Consider the following 16,322-nt stretch of genomic DNA (forward strand, 5'->3'; position numbering starts at 1 on the left):
CACCTCAAATGCAACCTTCATAAAAGCAGGATTTCATATTGGCCAAGCTATGCTTTCAAAACGGTCTTTGAAGTTGGTTAATTTGAATTTATTATCTTATATCCATGAAGTTATTCTTTTCTCTTTACAGTACAATTTTGCATTTTTGTTAAGTTCAAGATTATCAAGGGGTTCTATCAACTTTTTACTCTGATGGCTAAGTAAGATTCTGGCAAAGAAAAAACATACAACAAACACAGTATTTTCATGTTTTGAAGGCATAGGATTTTTTTATTTACACATAAAACTTTTCACATAAAGATCATGATTTACAGTTTATAATTTTTGTTTTTTTATACTCACAGTATAAAAATTTGATAATGACTATGGGGCTAATATATAAGTCTCTCTCATAATGTGTTGAGCACTATGTACAATATCAAAAATGTAAAAACAAACAACATCAGTTCATCAAATCATATGACATGGTAGTTTTTTTCATATAATTATATAAGACAGATATGCTCCAGAAATTAGGATTATGTAAAACAACACCCCATCTCCTTCACCCCCCCCCCCAAACAAAGAACTATTACAATAATATTTTCATTTTTTTTTTCATTAACCATGTTTGCATAAATATGGTATCATTAAAGAGTTAGAAATTATTACTTTGTTTAACTGAAGTTTAACATATAATCTTACAAAGGGGTAGTTATAAATACTGAATTAAGTATAGGCAAGTTTGCTATAAGTAGAAAGAAATTATCTAAAACTCAATAAATATCAAATCTTTTTTTTATAAATTCAATATTAATTTACCATTAAGTTGGTAAGGTATTCTCTTGACTTTTTGGTGAAAGATTTTTGGACTACAGGGTGTTTTTTTTATGATTGGCGACCAAAAAAGGCAGAAGTACCAATTCATTTGGTAAAGTGAAAAATATCTTTAAAAAGAATTCTTTTCTTGTTCTTACTTAATTGCATAATTTGTATAGTTTCAAAACAGTAATCCTCCATTTTCCTTGAAAATACATCATAACATGAACTTATTATCTGTATTCACATGGAAGTCCAATAAATACGTTTTAAATAAAAACTGGCCAAGCATGACTTGCCAATAACAAAGAAAAAAAAATTACAAATGAAACCAGGTTTTACATAGCCTAACATGGAGCACAATTTTACACAACTTACAGACAAAAACAAACATATATATCAAAATAAATACAGTTCAGAGATAATAATAACAATATTACTTAACTATAGTAAAATATTCAAAGTCGCCTAACTATAGTAAAATATTCAGTCGCCTAACTATAGTAAAATATTCAAAGTCGTCCAACTATTTAATTATCTTTACTGCCAACAAAGTAATACTTATTGTTACAGGGAAGATAAAAAAACGCAAATATACTCAGCATGGCACAGTCTTTGCCTTATCATTTATAATCAAATCCCTGAATAAATCATGGTACAATTTCTTAACAAGTTTACAAGACATATTTCATTTAAACTACATGTAGTTCAAACAGAATTCATTGTACAGTATTGAATCATTCCCTTCTCTTCTGTTTTTTTGGGGGTTTTTTGGTACCTTCTTATCGCCCATAAGAAAATTAAAAAATCTGAGAAAATTACATAAGCCTAACCCCTTTCCGTAAATCTAAAAAGTTTCCACTATATGTAAGAAGTTGTTCAGTATTAAGTAACAAACAAATTTCTGTAAAAATATTAAACTTAATCAACTCTAACATGCTACCATAGAAGGAACATATATTTGTACGACCATTTATTAAACAATTTTTGTATATCATAATCTAAATCAAGGAAGCAAAAACAGGATACAATAGCAAGAAGATAGAAATAGATTCTGGAGGAGTTACACTGTTTGTTTTTTTTTTTGTTTATTCTAAGAGACATGTTTTCTTTTCTCCTATCAATACCATCTATTAACTTAACATGAAAAAGACAATAAACAAAATACATCTTAAGTTGACCATTGCACCAGTCCTGTTACTCTATTCATACACAGCCGAAAGTGCTTAAATTTTCTTTAGTAAGAATTCTATGTATACCTGTGGTAACTCCATACAGTTCCATTTAAATCACCAATAGTCAACCAAGCTGGGGAAAACAAACATATTTGTCCTAGAGAGACAAACTCAACACATAACACATCTTCAGCACAGCCTTGACAGTCTTACTTTATTTGCATGTAAAACTCAACAAAACCCACTAAAATAAAACCCGTCAATTTTATCATTTTGATCAAATATACATATATCAAATATTTAACATAAATAGTATATAATATATTGGAGAACGAATCAATGCACACTATATAGTTAACATTTAACAGAAAGCGAAAACATTTCCCCCCTTACCACACTATTTATATCTTGTAATAAATTAATTCTTCATTATATATAATACACCCATTTTGAGTATAACAAAAAAATAAATAACTTGAGCTATGTAATCATCAAATTTTGAGGTTTAAATATAAAGAAATTGGCTGTGTCCCATCACTCACTATACACAACTAAAACATTTAAAAGTGGTTTTTTTTTAAACATTTATAAATCATAAACAGGAATTCATTTTTGTTTGTACAAAAATATCAGGAAAGAAGAAAGTCGACTTAGAAAATTGTATACCATGATAAATACAAAGTCATGTGTCTAAAAATATGTCCAAAAATGATCAGATATGCCTGCATTATTAACTTATAAATCATTTATTATATAAAAAAATGTATCAATAATTTTTATCAAAATATAGACAAAGTATAAAGATTATCTCAACATAATCTTTCTAAAAAAATTGTTTTTTGTTATAAATAAAGTTAAGAAAAGGTAAATGTATTGCCTGTTAAGAATACCTAGCATTCTGTAAGATCATTTTACTCTATTAAGAAATAACTTACTTCTAAGATAATTAGTAATACTAATAGACAGCTTCTTTGTGTTCATAAATTGTCATAATAATCTATTGCAAATCAAAAGGTCCCACCAAAACCGGACTTGTAGAGGATAGATTTAAACTTGTAGATATTTTTGCATAAACCCTGCTGAACTAATGGACTTCACCTGCTTTGTATCTTTGAACTGTTCATTGGTAATTTGAAGGATTTCTATACTAAGAGGGCTGGATAATGGTCAGCCAATGGCATACAGGGGTGGCTGCATTGACAGCACATATATGCAGGCTGCTAGTTCTATAAACGATTTAGTCCTGCCATTATAGCCCGTAGCATTTAAAGTACCTATCAGAAAACAAAAATTTCAAATAGTTTGCTGAATTGAAATATTCAATAGCCAATAAAATAATGAATTTTAGAGGGAAAAAATCAGTTTCACCATTATTACAAAATGTGAGATCATGAAGTTTAACATGGTCAGTTGCAGTTAAAAATAAGTGTTTTTTTTTTTTTCAAGAATTTATGAGAGAAGAAGTTGTATGGCAAATTTCTGTTTTATCTTACTGATGAAGGCTTATAGCCGAGCCGAACATATGCAATAAATTATTGTTAATTATCGAATGTTCGTGTTTGTGTGGCTTGTTTGTTAATTTTGTTTTATCTTATGACAGAAATGTGTTCAAATTATCATGTCATGCTGTAAGTTAGAACGACAGCGACTCATCAGGTACAAATTCAAAAGCCATAAGAAGGAATCAGTGAAATCAAACCCTTTAACGGGTTTTAATTTTATAACTTACTGGGGGAACAAGGGTCATGAAATCATGTAACAGACAATTGTCTCAATATTTCCCCATAGTTGAGATGGTAAGTTTACAGGGTCAACATTAATATTGCACCAGTATAAAACGTATACAAATCCAACTATATCTGTATTTTCCCTAACATTTATTCAGTTACCTAAGCAAATATTAAAATATTGGCCTGCCAATGAACAAACAAACTGGTTAATGTATTAGTTTAACAGCATAACACAGAACGAGAGAAAAACCAAATAACAAACGGTTTTGTTTATAGCAAAAAAAACAAAAAAACAAAACACAATAACTTAACAATAGCTTGTGTTGAGAAAAATAACAACAAGGTTAAAAAGAGAGAGAAAAAAACAACATGCCCTTTTCAAATGTGGATAATTGGCCTGGATTTAATTGCCCTAGTTATCATGAACTAACTGTAATACATATATTTCTATGTTACACATCATCATTATGAAGAAAATATTATGTGAATAACCCCACTGAGAGCCCTTTTATTTTTGTAGAAATCAATTAACTTCTGTAACGATACTTGTTCAGACTGACAAAAAATAGTAAAGAAAAAATGTCAACTTTATTTCTAAATGTGTTCTGTGTAACATAAAATGAAATTCATACAGTATGTACCAAGTTGCTTCCCTTTAACATGTTTTTATTACTCTTAATGATCTCTTAAGTTACTTCCCTTTTAAATAATTCATATTACTGCCCAAACTTCTCAGTTGCCTCCCCTTAATATATTTACATGACTGACAGAGCTTACTGTTTAAACTACAAAAATATATTTCGTTATCTATAAATGATTTACATTAGAAGAGAAAATAAGCAGCCTTTAAATAAATAAATAAAAATATCAAATAAGCCGTGTCACGACAAAACCAACATAGTGCGTCTGCGACCAGCATGGATCCAGACCAGCCTGCACATCCGCACAGTCTAATCAGGATCTATGCTGTTTGCAATCAGTTTCTCTACTTGTTATAGAGTTTGTAAGCGAACAGCATGGATCCTGATCAGACTGCGCGGATGTGCAGGCTGGTCTGGATCCATGCTGGTTGCAAATGCATTACATTGGTTTTGTCGTGACGCCGCTCAAATAAGAATTTTAACACAAATCTCACTATTTCGTAACCCGTCCTTATGAAGTACAAATAAGAAGGTTAAATTAAAAGACTTGTATTAGAATTCTAATTATGAACATAAAGCCTTTTAGAAGTATTATACCAATGAGCAAATTTCACAGCCATTCATTATGTTTCAACCCATATTATAATAAATAAAATCTTTAACATTTTTCTTTATCCGAGGACTTGAAAAGAAACTGTCTCAGAAGAATAAATGAATATTTCAACAACAATAAAATCTACAGAAGACATGAAAAAAATCTATATAAAAGGATTTCTATTGTTTGTATGTCTTTTGTTTCTTTTTTTTCCTGATATTAAATAAAATATATTTAATTTTAACTAACATTTCAAGTTGCTTTTTTAAATTGCGACTAACTTTATATAAAACTTAATTTGACTAATAATATAAAATTTCTTTTCTAGTCCCTGAACATATACTGTAACTATAAATTAATTTCCAAATCCTAGAGCTTCATCCATTAGATCATCTTCAAGGACGTCTGGGGAGTTGGCATTTGAGCCGAGGCTTGAATCTTTGCCTGAAGGCGAACAAGGCGGTGATGTTTTCAGTTTGGACTTCATTCCGGGTGACTTTAGAAAGCTGGGAGAAGTTCTATTCTCTATGAAAGTATCCGATACTGGGTTACACTGCGGAGAGTTGGTTTTATTTTGCAGATGTCGAGGAGATGATGGAAAGTCAATGATAAGCCCGTTTTCAGGACTACTGGCAGGGCTTATCGGGTCAGATATTGTTTTAGATAATGAACTTTGGCGGAAATTTCTACGGCCACCTAGATTTTCAATATCTTCAGTGTTCTCCTGTGGTTTTGTAACAGGTGTTTTAAAAACATTATCTTTGGCTTTTGCATCATTCACAGGGAGATCTGATTGAGAATTGCTATAGGAATTATTCATAATATCATTAGACACATTTGCATGTTTAGTATGATGATCTTCTAGCTCACCATTCTGTTTATCAACACTATTAACAACTTCTACACCACCCTGTTTCACATTACACTTCTTATTCACTGGTGAATTCCTGTGAGGGCTCGATTTTTCTTTAGGCGAGTTTAATGGAATGATTTTCGGGGATGAATTTGAGGAAATGTTACCTTTTGATAATAAATGATCTTTTTTCCGTTCACTATTATTCACTTTTATTCCAGATTGTTTAGTACTTACATCATTTACATTATCAGGCTCATTTTCTAATGGAATACTAACAATTTCACGAACACTGTTTATCCGTGACTTAGGAGCACTATTAACACAATTTTCAGGTTCCGGACTTGCTGGTGCCTCAAATATCACAACTTTACTCCCTCCTTTCATTTCTAAACCAGGATTATCCATTTCAGGACTAGCAGGGGATTCGTTAACTATCACTTGATTTAGTTTTTGTGACGAAGAAGCACTGCCGATTGGGACTGTAGCCTTACATGTCAACTTATCAATTACTGCCGAGAGTGACCCTTTACGACCCCTAGCTGCCGCAGCAGCATTTGAATGATTATTTCCACTTTTCTCTACAGAATGTTGTCTTGATACAGGGGGTCCTGGTCCTTTTGGAGCATTTGGCACAGAAGAACTGCCTTTAGAGTTTGATATATTACTACTGTTGCTCACAGAAGAAGTTCGAGCTAAAGCACTGTCACTATTAGAATTGCCTCCTTTGCTACCACCACTATGTGAGGAGCTAGAGTTACCTCCCCTAAATCCACTTTGATTCGAGTTGTTTGAATTATTTGTTTTCTGGTGAGGACTAGCACTTGCTGTACTATTTGACCAGTTTGAATGAGAATTAGAATTATGCATGCCAGAATTTCTATTCTGCGGATTATTTCCTCCATTATAATTATTCCTATATCCACTATTCACATTATTTGCACCACTTTGATTATTGACCTTGTTATATGAACTGTTTGCTCCTTTCTCATGCTTATGAGAAGAATGTTGGGGTGAATTACTATTATTTCTATTTGAATTAGCAGTATTTGTGACCATCTGATTTTGAGGTCTTGAATTTGAGCTCGAACTACTTTTGTTATGTATGTAATTATTTTTCACATGGTTTGCACTTGATATGCTAGATTTGGAAGAAGTTGTTGTAGCACTGCTTGAGTTACTACCCTTGGACACACTTGTAACTGAATTACCTCCCTTTGAAAATTTGGAATTTGTTGTAGACGTTGAACTGTAGGTAGGCGCTGTGCTTGTAGACACAATTGGATTGTTTGTCGATGTAGGCGTGGACACTTTCTGACTTCCAGTAGTTGAACTTAGCTTTGGTATTGGTGGTAGTTTAGCGATTTTATTTGGGTTCAAAAATGAAAGAACAGAAGCCGCAGTTTCCTGTGTTATAACTGTTGTGGTAGGAACACTGGTTTTACTACTTGAGGTAGGCTTATCTCTATCACGTCCACTTGAACTCCGTGAACTCGACTTGGATTTTTCTTTATCTGAATGTGGTGAAGAAGTTCTTATTGAGGAAGAGGATATTGACTTTGACTTGTCCAACTTTAAAGCACTAGAACCTGAATTTAAATTTGAAGTACTTGAGCTGCGAACGTGGCTCGATTTATTACTTTGAGGAATGGGCGAATTTTTACCACTAGGTCCTTGAATTTGAAAGTTTTTCTGCATTCCACTGCTTGTTTTCGATGACGACCCTGATGAAGTTTTTGCTGATGGCCCTGAAGACTTACTTACAGAGCCCTGCGGACTTTTACTGTTAGTAGGGGTAAGCTGTTTTTGAGAGCCAGATGTGGCGAGAGAGACTGCACCAATTTTGCCAATAGTCGCTGAGGTAGGTGATTGAGTGATAGATTTTGGGGTTGTTGGTGTGCCAGGAGTTGGGGGATTCCTCGATACTGTTAATCCAGAACTGCTAGTTGGCACAACAATGGGTTTCAATTTTATAGTTGGAGTCCGTGCCATTTTAGAATCTGATTTAGAGGAAGAGCGCTGTGATTTATGAGATTTAACAGACTTAGAAGAACTGCTTGATCTTTTACTTGTACTGTCATGGGACACATTCTTTTCCCCTGGAATATTTGCACTATCATTTTTACTCATATTTTCCGACTTCATAGCATTTATTTTGTCAAAGATACCTTCATCAGAGGCTGAAGTTGCTTTAGTCACTGCACACAACTTATCTTTATCTCTTTGTTTTGAAACTTTGTCTTTTGAGCTTTTAATATCTTTCTCTGAAGCTTCCCTACTCAATGCTTTATCCATTTTTTCAATTTTAACTACAGGTTCTTTGCCTACTTTGTCTAATTTATCAGATTTTTGGACTGCCTTATCACCTTTACTTTCCAAAACAGAATTTTCCACAGACATTTTAAGACCTTTTTTCGTAATTTTTAATTTTGGAAGGTGGTCATTTTGACTGCTGACATTATCCACAGTTATTGACTTATAAACAGCCATTTCATTTTCAACAGAATATGAACTATTTGCCATCTTTTTCTTTTTACGTTCTTTCTTGCTCTCATCTTTGTCACGTTTTCTTTTCCCTGAATCAACAGATAATGTAATTTTTAACTCTTTCTCTCGCTGTTTCCGTTTAAATTTTTCACTTTTGTTAAATCTATTAAAACTTGCAAGGGTGCTTTTATTTGTGATTTGAAGTCTTGTAGGAGAAGCGGACACTACGGTCATTTTTTCGACCATTGGAAGAGAAAAATCCTCATCGTCACTGTGAAAGTCAAACGTACTCGAGCGTCTACTAGTATCACTATCAGCAGGCGATACATTGTCATACTGCCTCATGTTAGTCACTTTTATTTTCATTAAAGGGGGTTGAGAGCTCGTTGAACAGATTGAGTTCTCTTCCTTAAACCCCTCTCTTTCCTGAGTTATTGCACTTTGCTTCACGTCATTTTTCATGTCTAATTGAGCCTTCATCAGAGACAGACTAGGTTTACCACTCGACGTAACGTGTCCAACATGCAGGTTACTGATTCTAGACATGCTAATAGGTGTCTGAGATCCTAAAATCCCTGCTTTTGAATCACTTGGCTCAGATTTAGTAGAAACGTTTTGTAAGCTAGGAGATGTCACTGTTGCTATATGACTAGGAGACATCTGTGGATATATTCCTGGAGAAACAATGTAATTTGGTGATGGTATTTGAAACTGACCCGGCGATGCTTGTGGATGGTGACCCGGAGAGGTCATCAATGGTGAGAAAACGTCGGGACTAGCACAATCAACGCTGTTCCTACTGAGTGAATTCTGACGTTTGAAGCTTGGGCGACGTTGTGAGTTGCGTCGCTGGTGAGCCGAGTTTGGGCCTTCGATCTCTCTACCTCCTGGCCCTAAGAGCAGTTCCTCAAGAGAGGTAGAGGTTTTCTCGTTTTTTGGCATGGCTCCGTGGTGTGGTGAGTTGCGGGATGTTGGAGTTGGCGGGGTTTGTCTTGATGGCCACTGATTTGGTGGATGAAATTCACCACTTCCATCCCCCATGAACTGATTTGGGTTCTGGCCGTGGTGAAAATCCCCAGGATGCATGTCAAACATATCCAGCCCAAGGTGACTGTTCAATGGTTGACCCATACCAATCATAGCTCCACTACGGGGAGACTCTTTACCCATAATACTGTCTAAACTATTCTCCAATTTTTTCACATGTGATTCGCCAATATCGGTCAAATCTATAACGGAGCCAGTTGACTGGCCACCAACACTTCCTACACTACTAACACTAGATGGACGCGTTATTTCCTCATAAGATCCACCACTAGAATCAAGATCTATATGTTTTTCCCCCATTCCCTGCCCATGTCTTTCACTTCCAACTCTTTCATTGCAAGTCCGTTCTGCCATTTCAGAATCTGATATCCGATGTTTTGGACTTTTACCCGCAATGTCTTTGGACGATTTACGTTTAGTTAATCTTTTACGCGGATTTGGATTTGGGGCAGGGAATGGATTTGAAGCCACTGAAGTATTTTCCTCCAACAGTTTTGATAACATGGGACTTTCATTAACAACTGGCACAGGCGGCTGTTCAACAACTGGCGAGCCTGCGTCCAATAATGTTGCAAGAAGTGGGTTTGCCGCAGGACGCTGTTCCTGAAACTCTTCGGGAGTAGTCACAGGTGGTTCTGATATAGGTGTTTGACTAAACTGTATACTATATTTATGCATCTCTATCTGACCAGCCTGTGGAGTAGGTGTCCAATTTTCCACACTATGATATGGCGGAGGATTTTGAATGTTTGACACTAAGTTTTGTGTTGGCACTGAAGAAGTGTTACTAGTCATTGGTGATGACTTTTTCACAGGACTTGGTTTAGTCCATGTCCACCTTGATTTAACAAGAGGTTTCACAACAGGCTCTGGAGGAGCAAGCAGTTTTATCTGATCATTCACTTTCTTTATAACTGAACGTAGAGCCACAGGTATAGAAAAACTTCTGAAAACAAACAAAATAAAAACAAACGTTGAGATAAAATTATTATGTGTTCCATTTAAAATAGCAACAAAACATCAGATTGAATGAACAAGACAAAAAGATTGGCTAAAAAGCTAAAAAAAATTTTTTAAAAATCAAGAAAATATAAAGTTATATAATGCGTCTTTTGTATATATAACAATTTCTAATATTAAACTTACAAAAGTCATGAACTCATATTTTTATCTTTTTTAATTCTAACCAAAGATAATATTTTATGACAGTTGTTTAACGGACCCACAAATATAGATCATATCATTATTTATATAATTAATTTTCACATCAAACAGATGTTTTGTACAATACAGTAAATTACACAAGGACAACTGGTGATTGACAGAAAATTAATATGAAAAAACAAAACAAAAACAATAACAGAAACAACAACAACATTTGTTATTGAAATTGATATTCCTTCAGAATGTTGACCTTTTTTTATAGATTACTAATTTTTTTTAATTACTTAAAAAAAAAATAATTGTAAACTTGAATAGAGGCCCAAGGTTAAATAAATCATTCTTTTCTTAATTACTCGATTTTCTCAAAAAATTAACAACTTTCATCAAGATGATAATTGTTCAGGTAGATAAAAGTTCATTACCTCTGAAATGCTTTGGAGACGAAATCATCTGAACAGATGGTTTCATCTTTCATATTTGTATTAATATTGCAATGTACACTGGTTAGATCACTCAGGTCAAACTCAACTGAAAATAGGAAAGAAAATATATCTATATATTATATGTTATATGCTTGTCTTAAATTGTGGCAATCATTTGTTTGTTTGTTTGATTGGGTTTTCCGTCACACCTACACATTTCTTTAAGAATTTAGAGTTCTAGCAGTGTTAAATATCTATCTAGTATGAGCCAGCAGTATACAGCCTGCTGACATTGAATACTCTAATGTAGTGATGTCATTCATAATTAACAGTACATAAGCTCCACCTACTGCCAGCCTATCATTGCATGTGTGTAGTGTTACATGTATTATATAGTCTGAAGTTGTGGGACGATAAATGTAGAGCTTTTATTAAAAAGTATAAAACAATTCCTGTTGGATCTTGTATTTAACAATTCCTTAAGGATTTAATTAGCAGCTATATGCCATAGCTAATAAATCTAATAACCAAAGTTTTACATTGAAACACAAGGAAAATAAATGTGTAACAAAGGAATGAGATAGATTACCTGTGATCATGGAGTGATAAAGGGGATGTTCAAACATTAAACTGAGATACTGCAGAGACATGGCCGTCACCTCAAACACAACACCCTCTCTGTAATCTGAATATTGTATAATAATATTATTATCATATTATAAATCATTATCATTTTAACAAGAAAATTTGTTATACTGTACTGATATCCTCCACTGAGCAATAAAAATTAAACGATTAACGCTTTGTTTAAACTGAATTTAACTTTTTTGTGTAGGAAGCTAATAAACACTCGTGAATCAGTACCTGGAACCAACCAGTACTGAACAACAGCTTGTCCCTGGCAAAGTTTGGACCAACCCATCAACAGATCCTTAGATTACTAGTTTAAACAATTATTGCAATAATTCATTTGAGATATCATAACACCATGTTATGTGATTTATTAATTTATTCAAAGTTAAAGTATGGTGACGCATGCACATTTGTTAAAATCATCAAATTTATTTAATTCAATTAGACAAGTAATGAACACTTTTTATTTCATTCAAATGTCTCAGTCTGTAATAGAAAAGATTACCGAGGGCTGTAACTCTAAAATGCATTATCAGATTTCAATAGTATTTGATAAACATCATTTCCTTTGTATCATATTCATTCATGCAGAGTAACTCAGCAATCTAATTGTAAATTATTGCTTTACATCTACCTTTTATTTAAGGACCAAAGGGCTCTAACAGAAACTCTACAGGTAGATTTTGATGACAGTAGGTGACTTTCATTTCCATATTCATATATACAGTGCCATGATTAATTCTGATTGTTTTTATTTATTTTTTAAAATTAAAATCCCCTTTTCTTTTACCTTTATATCAAGCCTGTATTTCATTTAACCTACCTCTTTTAGAATTTGGTCTGATAAGGCTCTGTATGACTGAGTTAAACATAAGCTGTTGACGTAGAAGATTTAGCACTTTTGGAACACATGTAGGAAGAGTAAATGGTATTTTATTGACTAGAGCTCCCGGCTGTCCTAGACAACCATCCACACTCTTGTTGAAATAGTATACATGCTGCTGGTCAGGCAATGTCTGAAATAAACAATAAAGTAAATTCATCTTTTTTGTTCCTTTTTCTTTTATATCCTGGTCAGGCATTATGTTACAGTGGCAACATTAAAGCTACATGCCTCCAGATGAGTTAAAATATTTCAATAAAATCAAATTTGAGAAAGACGTAAGGAAAAGTAAAAGGTTTCAAGATTCAAATAATATTTTACATAATATGTGCGGTTAATGACAGATTTTTCAATATTTACAAGTATATTTCTAATGTGTTACTAACGCAGTAAAGGCTATTTATGCATATTTTGACCACATTTGGGTAATTTGCGTGGTTTGTAGTGCCAATGATAATGTGTAAATTGCTTCCTTTTGGTTAATTCACAATATCACACATTCAAATACATTTTCAAAATTTTGATGAAATTTAGCATGAATCTGGAGGCGTGCTGCTTTAAACATCATGTTGGATTTTTTTTCAGTGGTTCAGGAACACACTTTGTGGTGTCCCTCAATGTAATTTTTAAGACACAAGCAGGCATCAGTGTAGAACCACCAACCTTCTGTAAGCTAGCTGAATATTGTCAGTGCTCACATGAAAGAATCTGTGTGTTCTTGTACCAATTTTAACATAATTCTGGTCATATATCAGTGGTAGATCTGCCTGATCTGTTCAAATTAGCAATTTCTTCCCAAATGACCAAATGCTAATTTGCCCATGATTTTTCAATCAGAGGTGAGAAACAAATGACCATTAAATACAATGTCAGAAATACAATGTCCCTGGGAGGATCAATACCTACAATGGGTGAGTGAGAAGAAATAACAATTCAGTCCTCATTCTACCAGAACCATGTAGCAGTATCCTAATATAACATTATACTATCATACTAATTTCAACTCAAAACCAGAGTGATTTTCTTCACAAAGACAACGCTTGAAAATGTCACTACATGAATCTTTCTTCCTCCAGCATTCAAGGTGACTTACAAATTTACTATTATTCATACTCCAGGCATTGTTGTTTTTTTGTACAAATTCTATGTCACAGTAGCAAACAAAATTTCACTATTTCTGATCAGTAGCTTAAAATAATACAAGATTTTAATCATAAAATGAAATGTAATATTGCTATGTCAAATTTTATTATTACTATGTAAAAATGATAATATTAAGCATTTAACCAGTATAGAGCTAGGCTTGCCTCTACATTTCAATTCAGTCTAACCTTGCCAGCTGCTCCATTAATATTTCGCAAATGAACTCCCTTACACAGTGGTCAGTTCAAAATTAAAAGAAAGGTAAATCAGTAACAAATTATTCAGAGTGATATTTGTTAAAATTTACACTATATCAAAACCCACCACAAATAATTCATTTCCATTTGACATGCTTGCGTTGGAATTGTGTGAAAGGAGGACAGACAAGAATGACTGCTCTTCTCCGTGCATAACATCAATACCTGCAAAACAAAAATTAACATTTCAATGTCTTTTCTGTCCAATTTCTTTTTCAATTTCTCCCTTAGAAAGTACAAGTTTTAAACTAGATCTACATACAGTGTAAAATTAAGCCTCCACACAATCAATGATTATATATTTAGAAAATGTTATTATGGTAATTGTACTACAACTATAGTGCTGGTAGAGGTGGGGATTATAAGAAAATCTGGATGAAGACAATATGAGCTTGTAATCTACTGATGTATCAAGTGGCTGATGAGAAAAAATAGGCAGTAACTTAATGAGAAGTAGATACAATTCCAGTAAACCAGGAACACTTTCTCGTTTAGATTCTGAAACATTTTTACATACTGGCTCTTAACCCAAACAAACATTATAAAGTAAAAGCCCTAAACCTTGTGCATGACAATAACTTGCAGAAACATACAGGCAAGTGCTGTACTGAAGCCAGAGGCAGAAGTCAGGCAACAGTAGGCATATAACATCAGAACATGTACAATTTTTCTTTTTTGTTTAGGTTGGATTTTAAGGTCACAATGACACTGTAAAGGTTGTCATACGGTGACTTTCTCGCAATACTCTTGTTGAAAGATCCCAGGTGCCTCTCTATGCAGTATTTCAGACACAAGCATGCACCAGGGTAGAGCCACTAACTTTTTGTAAGCTGGATGGGACAATTTTCCCAGATAAATAATCTTAATGTCCATAGCAGGCTTTGAACCCAAAGCAGCCAGGAGCAAGTGATTTAAAATAAGCAACCTTTAAATAAGCAACCACAGAGGCCCATAGATATATGAACAAAGTAACTAATATAATGGCCCATAGATAATATGAATAATGTAACCAAAATAATCATGATAAGAAAGAAGGTAAACACTTACCAGTGATATCTTTTATGGCATAAATGACAGATTTAGCAACAGGTATAGGCTGTGGTAGAACGAGGACAAAACTTGCAGATAAACTATAACTGTTGATATTATTTACATTTTGAAATGAAGGTAGACTGAAAATAGAACAAATCACACTTATGTCAAATTCAATAACACAATTAATTAATTTAATTTGATATATAATTGATTAAGTTTCGTAAGTCATCAAAATTTAATTTTCACAAAGCATAGAAATAACAAAAGAAATTACTTTTAAAATGTCGACCTTTCCTTGTTATGTACCATTATCAGTGGAATTGTTGATGATCTTTTCATAGATAAATCATAAGCATTAAGAATTTCTTTTGTAAACTATTTACTTAAATCTACCATTAAATTGAAATGACATTTAGAACATTTAAAATTTTTCTTAAGGCATTATTTCAACCACATATTAAATTCTTAATTCATTGTCACATGATAACCATGACATTAAGACATCAAACAAGATTCTGTGTAGATGATTCCACACAGAATTAGTCACTAAGCTGAGATTTTTTAGTACTGGTGTACTTAATTAACTCTTTACCTTTTTCCATCTTGATTTTGTCGTACAGTCATTAATGGAATTGTTTGTAGTTTATTTACATGTGGGCAAGGCTCTAAACTGACCGTTACACTATGACCCAAACCGTTTTCTGTTATAGCTGAAAACATAGGTAACATTGGTTGAGTAATATGTACATGTAAATAATATGTGGGAAAAATTACAACTATTGGAAATTCAGTTATAAGATAAAACAAACAAAGTCACATCATTTTTTTTTAAAGATTTTAAAGTTGTTACTGTAAGGCTGTCATAGATGCCACTGTGTTCATTATTACTTCACTAACAAGAACCTGTCTACAAGCCAAGAACTCCTGTAACCTAGATGTATTAATACCTCCCATAAAAGAAGCAAACACACTTAATGGGATTCAAACTATGCCTCAGATCATCTTTATTTCACAAAACTTTTATATTTTCATTGTACCTGTATAATTTCCAAAAAGTTAATCTATGGATCTTTTTCCTTCTGTGGATTTTTGGCAATGCTTTTTGGCAATAAGTACAGTTATAGTATTTTAGTATTTTGTATGAAAGACAAAATACCACTTTGTCTTTAAAGACAATTACCGCTTCTTCCGTCAGGTGATAAACATTTAACATGTTATAAAACCATCATTTAAACATTATATTACTCATGTTTTACCTTTTTAAAAAAATAAATATTCATTCATTTTTGATGCATAATGAGTCTGTGTTAAAGTATTAAACGGTAAAAATAATCATTATCTATATAATATATAAAGTAAATTACCTTCAACAGTCATGGGATACGAGGACTTTGATTTCTTACACAGTAAATCATATGGCGAGACAAAGTAAATCAGCTTCATAGGGTGACCTGTATAA

At 33.1% G+C, this 16,322-nt stretch overlaps 1 protein-coding gene across 1 annotated transcript in view; it reads right to left on the minus strand.

Moving 5' to 3' along the window:
* Positions 1 to 241: 241 nt before the first annotated feature.
* Positions 242 to 16,322, minus strand: part of LOC132733187 (mediator of RNA polymerase II transcription subunit 1-like) — a 34,151-nt gene continuing 18,070 nt past the window's right edge. The window contains exons 9-16 of the mRNA XM_060719785.1: positions 16,228 to 16,314; positions 15,456 to 15,573; positions 14,876 to 15,000; positions 13,896 to 13,993; positions 12,369 to 12,561; positions 11,502 to 11,597; positions 10,913 to 11,018; positions 242 to 10,272 (exon numbers count right to left, since the gene is read on the minus strand). Of these exons, the coding sequence (XP_060575768.1) occupies positions 5,295 to 10,272; positions 10,913 to 11,018; positions 11,502 to 11,597; positions 12,369 to 12,561; positions 13,896 to 13,993; positions 14,876 to 15,000; positions 15,456 to 15,573; positions 16,228 to 16,314 (5,801 nt within the window). The 3' untranslated portion in view covers positions 242 to 5,294. The remainder of the gene's footprint in view (positions 10,273 to 10,912; positions 11,019 to 11,501; positions 11,598 to 12,368; positions 12,562 to 13,895; positions 13,994 to 14,875; positions 15,001 to 15,455; positions 15,574 to 16,227; positions 16,315 to 16,322) is intronic.

Source organism: Ruditapes philippinarum, unplaced genomic scaffold, assembly GCF_026571515.1.
Source record: "Ruditapes philippinarum isolate M1 unplaced genomic scaffold, ASM2657151v2 ctg454_1_1_1_1, whole genome shotgun sequence".
NCBI lineage: Eukaryota > Metazoa > Mollusca > Bivalvia > Venerida > Veneridae > Ruditapes > Ruditapes philippinarum.